This window comes from Urocitellus parryii, chromosome 13 (assembly GCF_045843805.1).
Source record: "Urocitellus parryii isolate mUroPar1 chromosome 13, mUroPar1.hap1, whole genome shotgun sequence".
NCBI lineage: Eukaryota > Metazoa > Chordata > Mammalia > Rodentia > Sciuridae > Urocitellus > Urocitellus parryii.
In genome coordinates this window covers 81873-100110 of record NC_135543.1, presented here as the reverse complement: position 1 = coordinate 100110, position 18238 = coordinate 81873, and the positions used below count along the sequence as shown (strand labels likewise).

Sequence of the window (18238 nt, the reverse complement as noted above, 5' to 3'; positions counted from 1 at the left end):
TAATGTCATACTTGTGTATTAATGGACAAAAGCCATTCAATCACCACAACAGATAAAAAAAAGTAAAACACATCTTTTTAAAAAATATATTTATTTTTTAAGTTTTAGGTGGACACAATATTTTTATTTTACATTTATGTGGTGCTGAGGATCGAACTCAGTGCCTCCTGCATGCTAGGCGAGCGCTCTACCACTGAGCCACAACCCCAACCCTAAAACACATCTTCTTAAAAACATTTTTTTAGTTGTAGTTGGACACAATACCTTTATTTTATTTATTTTTTTATGTGGTACTGAGGATCAAACCCAGTACCTCACATGTGCTAGCAAGTGCTCTGCCGCTGAGCCACAACCCCAGCTGCAAAACACATCTTTTTATGATGAAAATACTCAACAAACTAGGAACAGAAGGGAAATTCCTCAGCCTCATAGAGGACTTCTATGAAGACTCACAGACAATGCCAGACTCAATGGTTAAAGAGACAATGCCCTGAGACCCACTGTCACGTCTTGTGATTAATGCTGCCAGAGAGGCTCTACAGAGGACAGTTAGGGAAGAAACAAGCACACCAGACTGAAGGGAAGAAGTGGCAACGACTCTATTCACTGAAGGCACGCATTGTATATAGGAAGTCCCAGGAATCTAGAAAAACGTTTGCCAGTGCTAACAAATCAATATGCAAAAATAAACCCTGCACACAGTAGCAACGAGCAACCTGAAAATGAAATTAAGAAAACAAATCTGACAAATTAACAACAATATTAAAAGGATAAAATATTTAGGAATAAAATTAACAAGAGAAGTGAAAACTTGCACATGGAAAATTACAGAATGGTGTCAAAATATTAAAGAAGATCTAAATGGACAGGTCGACATTCTATTGTTCATCAATTAGCAGTCTTAATGTTGTTCAAATGGCCAAACTGATTGACAGGTTCAATGCAAATCTAAAATCAAAATTTTAGATGCCTTCAATTTGGAAAGCAGTATGGAGATTCCTGGGAAAGCTGGGAATGGAACCACCATTTGACCCAGCTATTCCTCTTCTTGGACTATTCCCTAAAGACCTTAAAAGAGCGTACTATAGCGATACTGCTACATCGATGTTCATAGCAGCACAATTCACAATAACTAGACTGTGGAACCAACCTAGATGCCCTAGATGCCCTTCAATAGATGAATGGATAAAAAAAATGTGGCATTTATACACAATGGAGTATTACTCTGCACTTAAAAAATGACAAAATCATGGAATTTGCAGGGAAATGGATGGCACTAGAGCAGATTATGCTAAGTGAAGCTAGCCAATCCCTAAAAAGCAAATGCCAAATGTCTTCTTTGATATAAGGAGAACAACTAAGAACAGAGCAGGGAGGAAGAGCATGAGAAGATTAACATTAAACAGGGATGAGAGGTGGGAGGGAAAGGGAGAGAGAAGGGAAATTGCATGGAAATGGAAGGAGACCCTCATTGTTATACAAAATTACATATAAGAGGAAGTGAGGGGAAAGGGAAAAAAAACAAGGGGGAGAAATGAATTACAGTAGATGGGGTAGAGAGAGAAGATGGGAGGGGAGGGGAGGGGAGGGGGGATAGTGGAGGATAGGAAGGGCAGCAGAACACAACAGACACTAGTATGGCAGTATGTAAAACAGTGGATGTGTAACCGATGTGATTCTGCTATCTGTATAGGGGGAAAGATGGGAGTTCATAACCCACTTGAATCAAATGTATGAAATATGATATGTCAAGAACTATGTAATGTTTTGAACAACTAATAATAAAAATTTTTAAAAAAAGAATGACAAAAAAAATTTTAGATGCCTTTTTTGCAGTAATTGGCAACATGGCCCTAAACTTTTTGGAAATACAAAGAACCCAATATATCCAAAAAGATCTTGAAAAAGAGTGGAGTTGGAGGCTCATGCTTCCTGATTCAGTAGAGAGCTTGCCTAGCATGTTTGAGGCCCTGGGTGTGATCCTCAGCACCACATAAAAATAAACAAAATAAAAATATTGTGTACAACTATTTAAAAAGAAAGCTGTGAAAAAAAAATCAAACAGAATTACCACATGACCCAATAACTTCTCTCTCAGGCATATCCTCCCCTCAAAAAAAATAATGAATGCGCTTGTCCACACGGAAACATGGGCATGAGTCACGACACCATCACCCAGAGTGAAGACAAGGCGAAGGTCCACTACTGAAGAATGGATGAACACGACATGCGGAGGCCTGCACCCAGACATGACCTAGTCACAATGAGGCCTGAAGCACTAGTCTGCACTACAGCAAAGAATAACCTCAAGAGCATCTGGCCAGGTGAAGGTACCAGCTACAAAACCCAGGCAGCATGTGCATCCACTCCCGTGAACCACCCAGAGCAGGCAATCGGCAGGCAGGAAGAGTGGCAGCCCTGCCACAGGCTGGAGGAGGGAGCTGCCAAGGGGTCTGTGCCCCAAGGGCTTCTTTTTGGGTGAAGAAAATGTTCTAAAATTAGATAGTGGTAATGACTACACAACTCTGACTACTAAAAACCAACCAACGTTATACTTTAAAGGTGTGAATTTTATTTCACATTAATTATAGCTTATAGAGTTGTTATTTTTAAGAAGGTTTATCTTAAGATGATTTTTTTTTTCAGTTGGCACACAGCTAAATTGAAAGCTGATTGAAAACCATGTTCAGAAATATGGAGATACAGAAGGAGGCTCTGGAGAGAACTGGGTGGACCAGGCACCCAGGAAGGACCAGGAGAGGTCCCAGCACCTGCTGTCCCCAGGCACACAGGCAGGATTAAGAGGGGTCCCAGCACCTGCTGTCCCCAGGAACCCAGGAAGGACCAGGAGAGGTCCCAGCACCTGCTGTCCCCAGGCACACAGGCAGGACTAAGAGGGGTCCCAGCACCTGCTGTCACCAGGCACCCAGGAAGGACCAGGAGAGGTCCCAGCACCTGCTGTCACCAGGCACCCAGGAAGGACCAGGAGAGGTCCCAGCACCTGCTGTCCCCAGGCACACAGGCAGGACTAAGAGGGGTCCCAGCACCTGCTGTCCCCAGGAACCCAGGAAGGACCAGGAGAGGTCCCAGCACCTGCTGTCCCCAGGCACCCAGGAAGGACCAGGAGAGGTCCCAGCACCTGCTGTCCCCAGGCACCCAGGAAGGACCAGGAGAGGTCCCAGCACCTGCTGTCCCCAGGCACCCAGGAAGGACCAGGAGAGGTCCCAGCACCTGCTGTCCCCAGGCACCCAGGAAGGACCAGGAGAGGTCCCAGCACCTGCTGTCGGCACAGCCAGGACTCAGGGGAGCCAGGGCCCCCTCCTCTGGGCTGCTGGGAAGGCCCAGCAGGTGGGGTGAACTTTTCCGGTTCAAAGAGGTCCCAGCGTGGAGGGTGAGAAGACAGATGGCAGGCGCCAGAGCAGGGTAGAACGTGCCTTCCCTCAGACACGGTCCCCACCCTGACCCCAGACTCCTAGTGTCCTGCACCCCCTTCTCCAAGGTCGAGACTAGGGCTTCACATGAGCGAAGCTTCTGGAGCCACAGGGCTCTGACGACATGACTCTGTTCCCATTCAGGGTGTCGTCCCAAGAATAACACATTGACATGACCATGATCGCTTCTTATCTTTCAGGTTAAAAGATATTTAATATGTAAAATTTTATTTATTTTAATATCTAAGGGGTATCTAAATGTACCTACATTTAAACAAATTGATTCTGTATAGAAACATTTATTTCAGAGCATGAATGACTAGAAAGAATCTATATTTTTCTATCTAAAAGGACAGAAAAAGTCCCCAATTCTGGCCTGCCTGAGATACCCTCAGTCCTGGCTTGGCTGGCGAACCTTCCTGGTGCGGGTCTCTGGCTGTGGGCCCTCCTGGGCCCACTTCAGTGTACTATGAGTCTGCCTCGCTGTTTTTGTGCCCTCAATTAGATCATTAATGTCTCGGTTGGAGGTGTCCTTCCAAGCTCCTCTGCTGGGGACTTGGGGAGCGTGAGAAGCTGTTCATAGAGGGGCTTGATTCTAGACTGGAAAGAAGACCCTGATTGCTGCCGCTCCAGAGCGCTCTGCATCACAAACGGAGCCACTTGCAGCCCAGCCACACAGGCACTCTCTCACCCCTGGAAACATGGTCCCAGGTTTCATCCCCAACTTAGCTACTATTTACTTAAAACCGTCTTGCTGAGCCAGGTGCAGCTCCTGCTGGACATGGACCCCAACGTGCTCCCTGAGTCTGTGAAGCAGCTGCCCCCTCATGCTGAGCCTGGCTGTGTCTTCCTCACCAGGGTTCAGAGGAGCAAGAACTATCAACAGTCCTGTCCTTGCAGGCTGCAGTCTTGTATAGGGGGCACTTGGGGCCTGGGTCCTCTGCTGTCCTTCAGTGCCTGGGGGAGCGGCCTCCCACTGACTCTACTGCTGGTGTGCAGGCATGAGGTGCACATGCGCAGCTGCTGACCTTTGGACAGGCAGCCTGGCCCCTTTACAGAGGGCCCAGCCAGGAGGCCCGGTGGGGGGCTGGCCCTGGCTCTCTGCCCCTCTGCTGTGCTGACTTGCTCCTGCTTGCCTCCTTCTCGGGTTGGTTTTCATGGACAAGCAGGATTAAGATGAAGGCAGTTTCTGACTTTCTACTACCTTTGGTCATTTCCTCCAAGCGCTCTGCTGTTTTTAAAGTGTTCTTTCCTCTTCTGCACCCAGACCAAGGTAGCGCTCACCTGAGGTGGTCAGAGAAGCTAATCACATGTGCTCGTGCGAACTGGCAGAAAGCGACACTCCAGAGTTCCCCATAGTGGGGACTCCAGGCATGGTGCCTCCCATAGACCCAATAAGGCTCACGTGCCTGAGCCCTGGGCACCGTTGCTGGGTAGCTCAGTTCTCTGGGGCTGCTATTGAGGGCCCACAAAGATACCCACTAAGGCAACTGCACCCCCACCACACAGAAACCACCCAACATGCTCACAGAGCATCCTTGGGGTTCCTGAGCACACTTTAAGATGAAGATCACACACATGGTTTCTCTTTATGTTCTGGACAGGAATACAGCCACACAACTTGAAATTCAAGAGGCATTCTGGAGCCTCCCCAGGTCCCCACCTCACAGACAACCAGTGGTTGTAGCTTTTATGCACTCTTCAAAAGGTATTTTGTGCTTAAGATAGAAACAAACCTGGGTTGCAAGCCTTTGAACAACAGCAGCCAACGGTCCCCAACGTGTGGGCTGCTGGACTGGTAGACTGTGGAAACATTCCTTGCTGGATGCCATGGTGCTCTGGGGCAGATGCCCCGGCTTTAGATGCCCCCAAACTTCAGAAAGGTTACATCACTTGGCTCCTGGCTTCTAAGCGCCACAGAGATGGTCACCATCTGCGTCACACTGGCTAGCACAGGCCACAGAAACTGGGCAGTCTTCGCCAGCCAAAAGACCAGGCCACCTCCCAAACCCCAAGCAGTTGCACATTTCAGAGTCTTAATCCCCCTTACAAGTGGCAGGACCTCCCCAACTCTGCAGTGATCTTCACTGAACTAATGAATTAAATCTGTCAACCAGCTTTAGACTAAAACTCTAGAACTTTTTAAAGTTGATGTTGGCTGAGAATGTCATGAACAGAAGGACAGGATGCTACTCTGCACAGTCATGAAAGGGTTGTGTTCTTCTAGCTGAGTCCCATCAGCCCTGCCCTGCACATGTGCACTGCCACAGCCTTGGCCCTGCTCGGCCACGCACCAGCTCATGTGCAGCAGTGTCTGCCCCATCGCCCTGTGCCCCAGACCCCTGCAGCACAAGGGCCACTCTGTCCTCTAGCCTCCTGAAGCTGTGGTGGGTCTCAGGCTCCCAGCTCTCCCCTGTTGCTCATACCAAGGGGCCTGTGCTCTCCACCTGCGGCCTGCTCTCCATCCCTCTTTTCCCAACAGCATGGAGCTAGCCTCATGGATGCCATCCCAGGTTCTCTGGCCCACTTCTGGCCTGGCTCATGATGTCTTGCCTGCCAGGGTGCGCCAAGGCCAGTCACAGGCTCCTGAGGAAAGCCCTGAGTCCCTATAGGCGGAAGTGCTACCTTCCCTCCTGCACCTCCACATCCATCACCGGGCTCTGCCATGGGAACTTCCCCCCACTCCGTCACTCCAGCCTCAAAGAGGAACAGGAGGTAGGTTGCACTCATTGGAAAGGCATGTGTACCTGTGCATCAGGAAAGTGCACAGAGTTAGAAGGAGGAGGGCAGTGCAGAGGCAGGACTGGGGGGAGGCAGGTGGTAGGGGCAGAGAGCCTCTAATGTGATTCAAAGGATCCTCCTTCCATCCTCGCATTTGGTACCCTAGACTTAACTCTGGTTCAACCTTCTTGGCTCTAAGGACTACAGGCCCCCACAGCAGGTCTCTGCACTGGGGAAGGCAGAGTAGCTAAGAGGAAGAAAAGGCCCCAAATGAATGGCCAGGCTAAAGCCCCTGCTCTGGACTGTTCTGGACCTGGGGAAAGTCGCTAGGATGCTGCCTTCAGGCCTGCTCTGCAAAGCCCTCTCTTTAGATACCAAATTCATCTTGAGCAAAAGGCACTCCCATCCTTCCACACACGAAGAACACTTTTCATTTTTATAGTTCTATAGTCTTCTTCCCATAGTTTTATTGGTGCATTATAATTTTACATAATAATGAGATTTGCTTTTGCAAATTTATACCCACGTGATATAATAATGTGACTTAGTCAATATGCTTCCTCAGCATTTCCCCTTTCCCTCTCCTCCTCCTTTCCCCTGGTGGTCTCTACAGACTTTAAACCATCTACAGTGCTGTTTCCAGGTCACTACCTTGGACCATGAGGATGCACCCCTAGATGGGACCCCACCTCACCTGTGCTGGGTGCCCCCAACTTTGAGACCCAGCCTCTCCCTGTGAGGGCCTATCCCATGTGCTAGGCCCCACCCAGGTGATAGGCCCTGCCCCAGACCCTTGGTGAGGATGATCTCAGGTCATCACAAGCTCCTACAGAAATTCCCACAGAAAATGCTCATCACAATATTTACAATAGTGTAAAACGGCAGGGGCTGGGGGTGTGGCTCAAGCGGTAGCGCGCTCGCTTGGCAGGCGTGAGGCCTGGGTTCGATCCTCAGCACCACATACCAACAAAGATGTTGTGTCCGCCGAAAACTAAAAAATAAATATTAAAATTCTCTCTCTCTCTCTCTTTAAAAAAAGAAAAGAAACGAAACGGCAGGTTCCCAGAAATATGATGAAGTCAAGAGAAGTGATATTTAAGAGGGTTTAAGCCTGGGTGACGGCACATCCTCTTATCCTCAAGTTCCTGGCCTGGGCAGCTCTGCCAGATCCTGTCAAGAAAGAGAAAGAAAGAAAGATGAAAGAGACAAAGAATGAGAGTGAGAGACAGAGAAGAAAGAGGGTTTAGAGAACTCAAGGAATTCTTTACACCACGTGAGTGCGAAAAACAGAACACAATGCTGAACTGGCTGTGTGATCTCAAATGGGTGGGAAACTGACAGGATGGTACAAGGTGCCACACCCAAGCTGGGAATCCTGTCTGATCCAGGAGCCCCAAAAGACCAACAGAGTCCGGGCCTGCTGGGCCCCGGCAGGGATCAGGAGGTCCAGGGCTTGCTCCTGCAGGTGTCCCTTGAGCCAGCAGCACCAGCATCCTCCGGAGCTCTGTAGGCACAAGACCTCAGTCCCCTTCTCCTGGAGCAGTGCCTGGCCTGTGCTCTGAGGACCAAGGACCCGCTGTCAGCAGCTAGGATGCATTCATTCAACAGGACTGTCTTGAATGCCAGCTAAGCCTGGCCTGAGCTGGGGTGGGTATGTGGTGCTGAACGACCACCACCTGCCTTCCGGGGCCTGGGGGTGTGCTGGCCAGCAGGGTATTAAACAGTAGGCACACGGTTACAGACAGGGACTCCAGTGGAGCAGCCGTCCACCCAGGCTCTGACTTAAATTAGGCGTGTAAGGAGGGGAAAGAGTGGGTGCACACGGAGTGTCAACTGAGCCTGCACAGCCCAGACCAGAGCAGCAAGGACAGCACACAGGGCCCACCGTGGTGGGCAGAAAGGCAAGCACAGACAGGTGCTGAGACGGACAGTCACCTCTGGTGTTCCGCTCTCCTAGGAGGTGGGTCCTGGGACCACCAGAGCATCCCCCAGAGGAAGAAGGCTCTCCTTTCTCAGTGCCCAGCTCTAACTGCAGAGCCATCTTAGACTGTCAGAGACTTGGCCCAGAGCAGAATCTTCAGGAAGGGGGACAGAGGCTGGACCACCAGTCACACCCACACATCCGCGCTACGAATGCTCTTGTGTGTGTGTGTGTGTGTGTGTGTGTGTGTGTGTGTGTGTGTCTGGTGGGCAGGAGCTTCCCCAGAATTTCGAGGGGCAGAACCTATCAGTGTGTGTGCATGCACATGCCCTATAGAGAACTGGAAAGAACTCTATGCAGGAAAAGAGGAGGCAGCAGGCTAACAAGAAACAAGCTGTCAACCAATGAGCTATCTGTCGGAGCGTGGGACCGGGCAGTGGTGTGCCGTGGGATGACTTCCTGGCTGACGCGTTGGGACACATTTAAAATCAGGCCACAGGCTGTGAGTCAGGCAGGGTGGGACCTGGCCCCTTCCTGTGCCTTGTCCACCCCCTACGGCCCAGGGTGATAGTGGTGCCACAGTCACACCTACAGAACTGTCTGGGCCATTACTGCATGGAGCATGAGATACCCAGGTGCCTGCTGATGCAAGAGCCCACCTGTGCCCCACCTGTGGCCCCTGTGAGGCCACGTACCCTGCCCACAGGCCTGCTGTTGGCCTTCCGTGTGCTTTGTGTGCTCTGTAGCTTGGTGCCTACTGTGAATGTAGGCTGGGTTGGTGTCAGAAGAGGCCCAGAGACATGCAGGACCACAAAGTCAGTACCAGGCCTCATGTGCGTGGCCTTCAGTCCTGACACCAAGCCTGTTTGGAAAGGTGTCACTGTCCCCATTTCACAGAGCAGAAGAGAAGACCTAGCCTAGAAGTCACAAGGCTAGGAATGGGAAAGTGAAAGCCACATTCCAGGGAGCACTAAGACAGAACCTGGAGTGCTCCAGTGGTTGGGGGTGGTCAGGAGTAAGGGACCCCCCAGATGGAAGAAGACAACTGGGTGTGGATGAGAGGGGCTGTCTACAAGGGAGTAGTAAGCACAGAGGGGACTGCTCAGAAGCTGGGCACAGGAGGTCCCAGAGAGACCTGGGGGCTAGGGCCAGCCAAGGTCTGGGTGCCTGGGGCCTGCTCATCTGACCCACCTTTATGGGACTTTCCCGAGAAGTCATTCCATGGCTGGAACCTGGCCTGCAGAGGAAACTGGGCACATTCCAATGTGCGCTCATGATACGTGGAAGAGTTGGGTGGTTTCCGGGCAGAGCGCTGGAGAGGGGCTAAGAGACATCAGGGCCAAGTTGGGTGGAGCCAGGCTACAGGTTCACATGCTGGCATTGCAACTCTGGACCAGGTGTTAAGTTCTGAGCCTGTGCCTACCTGGTAGAACAGGGATGAGGACACATTTCTTGAAAGGCCGCTGTGAGTGTGACAAGAATGCGTTCTGGTACTCACACTATGTGACATGGGAGAGTGAGACCTCTCCTGAGCTGCTTGTTCCCTGAGGCCTGGAGAAGTACACTGTGCCTGCTCTCCCAGGTGCTGCTCAACCTCAGGACCCAAACTTGCACATGTGTGTATGCATCTGTGACATAGCAGCTGTGTGGCTGGCTCGCACTGTGGGATACGACTTCAGCTGAACATGGGTCCTGACTTCTCAGGAGCAGCCTTAGTCTGCTCAGCCTGTCCCTTTCCTTGTGGAAAGGCAGCTATTTTTAAGGTCATTTTTCAAAATAAAAAGGGTTTATTGTAACTCCATGAGTGACTGGAGCCTGCAGTTCTGGGTGGAAGTGGTGCGCTCTGGTGGGCCTTTGTAAGTGACCTTCCGTGCCTGGATCTGAAGGGATCAGTAATGCTCCAGACCAGCCACAGAGAGCCACTGCAGCACAAAAGGAAGTGGGTGAGGTGGCCAGGCCTGTGCTCCTGGTCTGCACTCCCTGCATCCGCCAGACAGACTGCACAGGGCCAGACATACCCCATGCCAACACTCATGGAAGGATCAAAGGCCCTGACTGCTGAGGAGAGGGGATCTCACAGGATGCAGGAGGCATTTAGGAAGCAGCCCAGCCCCAAGTCGGTGTCCGGAGACACTGAGAAGGGAGGTGGGGGACACTGACCTCAGCGCAGCAGGTGTTGTCTGTTTCTCCTGAGGTGGAGGCAGGGTAAGGGACTAGTCACATGTAGGGTGGTGTTGCAATTCAGAGCTGCGACTTAATGGCTCTGCCTTGCTGAGCCTCAGGGTCCTCAGCTCTCCAGGTGGGAAACTCTACCACATAAGGGGTCAAGAGCAGCAACAGACTCTGCCCAGCACATGGCAGGTACTTCTAGAGAAAGGAGCCTAATATACAGCTTCACTCAGAAGTGCCACCCACACCTGGACCCTCCTGGGTGGCAGCTTCTCCCACAGGCCTGATCAGGCTTCTGGGGCAGGGAGGGGCCCATAGAAACAGGCTGCAGAAAGAACCTGGGGCAACCTCACAACGGCACATCTTAGCGACTCAGCACCCGGTGCGGATCCTCGGCCAGGCTGTGACCACTGCCTAAGCCGAGAGAGGCACCTTCAAGCCTCTTGCCCCTCCCAGAGTGGTGAGGCCACATCCCTGAGCAAAAGCAGCAGGACCCTCAAGAGACAGAGCTCACATGGAGGGCCGCAGGGCTCGTGACCTCAGGAGGTGGGATGGGGCTTTCTCAAGGCACTGCTTCTCACAACAGGCTACCTGACATCTGCAGCCACCACTGTTCAGACATGGGGTCATCTTGAGGCAAACAATGCCACCTCCAGCAAGAGGCATGTTCCTGCGAAGTTTTCAGACATAACCGAGCACCTGCATGACACGGTCCAATTCAGCAACCGCTCAGCTTCAGCCCAGACTGGGTGGCTGCCACCGTACCGGTGTTGGTAGGCCCCAGGGAGCTGCAGTCACAGGGTGGGGTGAGGGGCCACCACCTCCACAGAAGGCAGAAAAGTATATTGTGTCACACAGTGACACTCTGTCGGAACAGCGAGGAAGTGAGTTAGGAATGTGGGGGGTGGGCAGCCAGTGGTGCATGTCCCTTGCCCATAGAGAACAGGACACTAATATGGCTTTCATATCTAGATTCCTCTAGAATAGCTTACCACCCAAAGCAATCACATTAAGGGTCCTAGGTTCCTCTTGGCCCTTTCACACCAGCATACGTCCCCAAAAGGAGTCACTGAGGGGAAGCACTCTGGGTCTGGGTGTCTTAGTCCATCCATCCTGTCTCAGTAAAGATCTGTGGCCATGGACTCACTGATTCCTAATCCAGCCTTTGACAGGAGTACCGATGATGTAAGGTAGAAAGCAGACACATTCACTCAGAAGGCAGTTCCCCTGATATGTAGCAGTGACATCCTGAAGCAAGAGTGTAAGAATGGAGCCTCGTGGGGTCCACGAGGGCAGAAAAAGCAGAACTCTCAGCTCTGCTCCCAACCCGCTTCCCCACAATGCCCCGCTGCTGTGGACTCAGGGATGGCCAAGAGACCCGCAAAAGTAACCACTCGACCTCAGCATTGAATGGAAGGCTATGGAAACTTCACACATAAGCAGGAGCCCTAAATTCTGGAGAGCAAACTTAATGATTTGCTTTAATTAATCCACAAGTACTTAATAAGTGTGATTGAGTCCTTCTGGGATTCCTGTGTCCTCAGACCTGCCACAGCCACAGCTCCACCCTAAATCCAGGCAGGGGGCACAGTCTATGTGCAAAGACAACTCAGTGCTAGGCTGCAGGTGGTGCTGAGGTCACTCCCACAGTGAAGACAGAGCACAGATAGCATGGAAATGGAGAAGGCCCTGAGGTTTCAAGTGCTTAATGCTCTGGATGGACAGGCTGAGATGAAGCTCAGGAGAGGTGGGGCAGGGCAGCCCAGCCCAGACCCCAGGAGCAGGGAATGACAGGGTAGAGCACTCCCAAATGTCTGCCCAGGAAGTGGTCCTGACCCCCAGGGATCTGCTGGAAGAAGCCGACAGTGCTGGATCTTGGAGACACAGAGCTGGCCATGCAGAGCACTCGGAAGTCAGGAGACCCAACAGCAGCAGAAACAGTGGTGGAGTTTCAGCTTCCTAAGTTGTATGCCTGGTCGAGCTCATCTTTTCCAGCCCTGCCCACCACTGACCCATGGCACTAGCTTAACCACCTTGACAAGCAGGGAGGGGCAAGGCACCAGCCTTTCTCAGAGACGCTGTGACCATAAGCCAACTGTAACTAAGTACTCATCACTTTCTTTAAAAAGTAGGTATTTCCTAAAGTAGCCTAACAGACCATTTGTGAATTAGTAGCTAACAGGAATATCCAGTCATTTCTCAGTTGAATCAACTGAACAGACATTTATTGGGTGCCTATTGCCTATTGAGCACCACTTTTCACATGTTAGATGCTGAATCTTCCCTTGGAGAATCTGAGGAATCCTGTTAACTTTCTGGCCTCCCAGTGTGCTAAACCCAGAAAACACATGAGGGGAAGACTGAAAAGCCCCAGAGGAGGCAAGACCCATGCAGGAGCCTTGCACCCGCCAGAGGAGCCAACCCCAGACCTGAGCCAGCCAGCCTGGTAGGCCTCTCTGTCATAGAGGCAGAGAGCAACCCCAGGGCTTCAACATGGAGGCTGGCCTTGTTAGACAGAGGGCCAACCGGGTGGCCCTGGGGCATCTGGCTTCACAAAGTTACGAAGTTAAGGATTTGAATGTGGTGATAAAGGACCCCACCACTGTGCCACATCTGCCACGTGCTCTACGGAGGCAGGGATGGTGTCAACCCTGGCTGTCTCTGTATCCCAGCGAGGGCCCTGTGCCTGGCATGTGGCAGATGCTCAATCGAGGAGCAAGCAAATAAGCCAATGAATGGACAGAGGGTGGGACTGGACTTGAGAGAACAGACTCCAAACAGAGGCCCTCCTTGAAAGGCTGGCGGCAGGAACCTAAGGTGTGCAAGGACGATGGAGCTTCTTTCCCTAAGCACAAGGCACACTCCCAGTGCTTCCGTGAGCTCTAGACCTGGACAACCAGGGCCTCTTACACTACAGAGGGGCGGCTGGGACACCTGTATCTATGCCTTGGTCCGGAATCCATGGTCTGTAGTTCCTAAGAGCCACAAGCCTTCTCCACCAACAGCAGACAGTGGCCCAACTGTGGATGCTGGAGTCAGGCTGTGGGTTCTGTGGGCTTCAGACCCTGTGCTGAGCTTTATGACCCTGGGTAGGTCAGAGGAGCCCGTGGCCCAGTGTCTTTTTATGCATGATGAGAGTGTGAGACAGTCTTTCTTACAGGTTGTCACAGGGATTGACGAACTGTCATTTACACTTGCAATACATGTGGAACCCATCTGGCACATATATGCACATATATATGGGGAACATTAAATAAACATTAAGAAATGTTCTAGAATGAGGGCTGGGGTTGTGGCTCAGTGGTAGAGCGCTCGCTTAGCATGCACGAGGCACTGGGTTCAATCCTCAGCACCACATAAATGTAAAATAAAGATAGCGCCTACCTAAATTTAAGAATAAATATTAAAAAAAAAAAAAAAAGAATTGTTCTAGAACGTAACCTCTGAACTGTAGACAGTGTTCAGGGGCAACTGCAGAGAAGGGCCCTGGAGTGCGCTGGGAAGAGGCTGGCAGGGGTGGGGTGGGGTGATGAGCTGTGAAGGAGCCAGCACTTCCTTGGGCTCCCAGGTTCATGTACAACTAAAATCTGCCAAGAGGAACTGGGGAGCGAATAGACATGGATCTGACATGGAAACAGCCAACTGGACAAACCCAGCCACCCAGCAGTTCTACCACCATCACTCTCCCCTTCCATAAAATTGGGAGGACTCCGCCCTGTATCTGAAGTGCCCTTGGTCCTAGGAAAGGGCTTGACCCCCTGCCCAGGTGTGGTGCCCCAGGAAGGCTGTCAGAACGCTTTACCACTCAGATCCTACCCACAAGAGGTGGGCAGCCTTCTGGATACACTGATGCCACCATGCCCCCAGACTGAGGTGCTACCTGGGTTCCTGACAAGTCTCCTCTGGATGCCACTTCCCAGACCAAGTCCCTGAACCTGTTTGAACACATACATGCATAGTACAGCAAACCAGAGTCTTAAGAGGGTGTAACTGACACACAGATGAGTCAAACCGTGTCCAGGCAGTTCTCAACTGGCCCACGGAAGGCAGGTCCCCAGCCACTCAATAGGGAGGCTGGCCTGGGCTCCATCTCACCCCATGTCTCATCTCAGAAGGAAGGGTGTGCCCCTGAAGCACCATGGTGGCCAATGAGATCAGCTAGCGATAATATCTTGGGGATCAGAGGAGACATGCTAATATAAGGCACTGTGCCCAGATGTCCCCAGCAGACTGGCCAGCCAGCACAGGATCAGCTTGTGCCAGCTTATTCCCACCCTTTGGGAGTGCAGAGCTAATGCCGAGGGCAAGGCCCCTCTAAAGTCAGGACACCAGCTCCACTCAGCACCACCTGCATTAGCAGCTCTTATAACTCAAAAAGTCCACTGATAGGAAAATGATACAGACAAGAGCAGAAAATTAAAAGTAGGTATACAAATAGCCAATACATGTGAAAACCTTCAAATCACTCAAGAAATGCAAATTCAAACAATGGGACATGGTTTTATTTACATAGTCTGGAAGGTATGAGAAAATGCCCAGCACTGGGAGAAGAAGAGGAGAGGGAGATGGATGGACAGATATCAAACAGCATAGAAACTGGCAGAAATGAGTGCCCAGAACATTCGGCAATATTTATTAGCCTTAGAAATGTGCATACCAAGTGCTTACCTAGCATGACAGAGGCCCCAGGTTTGATCCCAGCATCACACAAACACACACACACAGAAAGGCCCACAAATGTGCATACCTTTCTTCCAAGTAATTTTACTTCTAGGGGTTTGTCCTAAACAAACAATAAGAGCCCTGCACTGACTTAACAGAACCAATAATCTTCACATCTCACACACACACACACACACACACACACACACACACACACACACACTCCTTTATGTGAAGACTTAAAAACACTGTTTTACTATGGAAAAAAAAAAACTGAAAGTAATCTGAGTGAGAGATTGGTTAAATTAATATATTTTAGACATGAGAGGGCCTGAAGAACTTTTCAGCCCAGATCTCGAAATGCCAGAGGATGGATCCTGATCCACAGAAATGAGCTCTTGCCATGGTGGGCTCTGCTCAGTCTTAGATTGCTCTCAGATTCATTGACTCTCTCCATCTTGGAAACTAAGCAAATCAGATATGATGCTCACTTTACACAAGACAACTGAAGCTGGGAAGGTGAAATGACTTGTCTGAAAGCCCCAAAGGTGGCAGGTGGCAGGACCCAGGTCCACTCAGCTCTCTGACTGCCATGCTCTGTGGTGCTCCGTCCAGGTTGCACTAAGTCCTAATCTCATGAAGTTCTGCCTCCTATATGGTGACAACAGTCACTCTCTGCAGAGAAGACTCCACAGTAAGTACCTGTGGGAGGGCATGTGCAGAAGGAAGAGCCATGTGGGCCCTCTGACAAGCAGCAAGTCGGGCCTTGTGACAGGAGGAGATATGACAGCTACTTCAGGGGGCCCAGGTCCATGAGGCCTCCTGAGGACTCCCAAGTCCAGACTCCGGCCATGACACTCACTGCTCTTGAACTTGAGTTTCCTGTGGGGCATGGGGCAGCACCTCTCCACTGAGCAGGGCTGGAAGAGGCAGGCAGACTAACACCCTGGACAGGCAAAGGCAGATCCCTGCTCTAGCCCTGGCAGCCTGCACAGGCCCAGTTCCAGAACTGCAGGGTCAGGACCAGTGGGAGCACCTCCAGATCTGACCTCGGGCCTTGCTGTGTTTGAAAAGGCACCTCACACAGCTACTGACCACAGAACAGTGTTCCACACTGACCAACTCACTGAGATTGAAACAACAGGCAGCAGGAGAGGTCCCTGTGATGAAAGGCCCTGTACCTGACTGAGCTGTGGCCACACAAGTGAGCACTCAGCACTGTGCTGGTATCCACAGTTGGCAGTCACATAAGATGTCAGCTTTGGGGGAGGCAGGGTGAAGAGTCTTGGGGTCTATTTTCTCTCACAACTGTTGGTGAACTACAATGATCTCAAAACAAGAAACCCCAAACACTAGGGGCTTAGTGGCTACTGTCCAGAGCTCAATAGGGCAGATTCTTCAAACTCCCTCTGCTACTGCGGGTCCTTCCTTCACAACCCATGGATAGCACACCGGATCTATGGGTTTGGACCAGAGAAGATGGGCATGACAGGGATTACCGAATTAGCATTTGGGGAAAGGGCAGGAATTCCAAAAATGACTGCGTCTTCCCAAGAGGAAAGGAAATCCCGCAACTCCGGGATGTGGCCATGCCCCTGGCTAGGTCCCCGACGAACCCCTGTGAGGGCCCTGGAAATCCTACACCGATGGATCCTTTGGGCCACCTGTAGTCTAGGGTGGGACTCGCCTTCCCAGAGCCCAGGCGAGAAAACACTGGTCCTGTGCCCAAGACGAACACAGAGCTAGTGGCCCGGCCCCTTTCCCACCACTCTGGCAGCTTCCACCTCACTTTACCGAGAAAGGGTACGCAGCCAGAAAGGGTGAGCGGGCCACTCAGTTCTCCGGCAGCAGTCAGCAAAAGGATTAAGGGCCCCTCTCCCACAGGGCCACGAGTAACCGCAGCTCCTCCTCTGCCCCGTGCGTCCACCACAGAGACCCTCCCAGACAAAAGAGTCTGCTGAGAAGCAGCCGCCCCCGCAAAGGGCAGAAGCGCCAGATCCTATCAACCAATTACCCAGACACGCACACTGCGCCCGCAAGTTAGGGCACGCTCAGCCTGGCGCAGGCATCAGGAGCTGGGGCGCGCCCAGGGTGGGGGTCTGGGTCTGGCCCGGGGATGCGCGTCCTGTAGCGGGTCAAGGTCTGAGCGCCCACGGAGGTGAGGATGTATGGGTCAGGGGCCGTCTCAGACTTGGGGTGTGAACTGAGTTGGGGGCACTCCCGGGCGAGGTGTCTGAGTGGGGGGGCACGTTTGGGGGTGGGGGTGGCTGGATCTCGGCCAGGGGCGTGCCCCAGGGGTGGGGGCTAGGGGCACGACCAGGGCCAGGGAATCTGGTACACGGAGCCAGGTTGGGTGGCGGGCCCGGCCCTGCCCCTGTAGCCAGCGACCAGCCTCCTCGCTGGTAACGAGGCTTCTTCATAGTCAAGGAGGCGGCACAGCAGGGTCCCTCCCCGGGCCCTCCACAGCCCGGAATCCGCACAGTCCCGTCCCCCAGTTCGCCCCGGAAACGCCGCCCTCCCTTAACGTGTGGCGCGCCCGGGTCGCCTCTTACCGTGTAACAAAAGAGCAGCTCTCGCGGAGCGGGTCTGGAGCGTGCACTGACTGTCCGACAGCCCTCAGTCCCCACAAGACCCTCCTGAGGCTGCCAGGCTTTGTGTCTGTGCAGGGGGCGGGAAGAAGGGCCGGGGTCCCCCATGCACATCCCACGAACCCAGCGCACAGTGGCGCGCGGTGCCGGAGCTCGAAAGTTGGCGCCGGTCGCCTCCCCCTCCGCTCCGGTCCCCCTCCGCGGGGAGCCCGATCGTTTGCCAGGGGAGGGGTGCAGATCGTCGGGCAGCCCTCCTGGGCTTACCTTGCTCTTGACTTCCACCGCGCTGCAGTCGTACAAGCGCAGGGTCTGAGACTTGTGAAAACTCCGGTTCATGGTTTCGGCCCCGATCAGTCTCGTTTCGCCCTCAAAGCTCAGGGGCCGCAGAAAGACTCTTGGGGGCGACGCCCCCAGCCGTCGGCCCGGCTCCGGCCCCGGCCCGCGCTCGCTGGGGCGACGGGTTGCCTGGTGTGCCGCGGGCCGGAGCTGGCCTGGCCGCGCGCCTCCGGGACTCCAGGGGCCGCGCGCGGGAGGAGCGCGGGGACGCTGGTGCGCGCCGCTCCGCCTCCCCACGCCCCGCCTCCTCACGCCCCGCCTCTCCACCTCCCTGTCTCCCCAAGCCCTGTTTGCACCCTGCCTCCCCACCTCCCCGCCTTCCCTAGCCCGGGAGGACCCGGCTACGCCCCCACCCGACTGCTGTTCGCAGTAACGTCAAGTTTCTCCGCGTTCCCGGAGCCTGGGAATAG

The 18238-nt window shown here is 52.7% G+C and overlaps 1 protein-coding gene across 1 annotated transcript in view; it reads right to left on the bottom strand.

Annotated features, from left to right (window-relative positions):
* Nucleotides 1–17988, bottom strand: part of Pard6g (par-6 family cell polarity regulator gamma) — a 59221-nt gene extending 41233 nt beyond the window's left edge. The window contains exon 1 of the mRNA XM_026381136.2: nucleotides 17757–17988. Within this exon, the coding sequence (XP_026236921.2) occupies nucleotides 17757–17828 (72 nt within the window). The 5' untranslated portion in view covers nucleotides 17829–17988. The remainder of the gene's footprint in view (nucleotides 1–17756) is intronic.
* Between the last annotated feature and the right edge of the window lie 250 nt (nucleotides 17989–18238).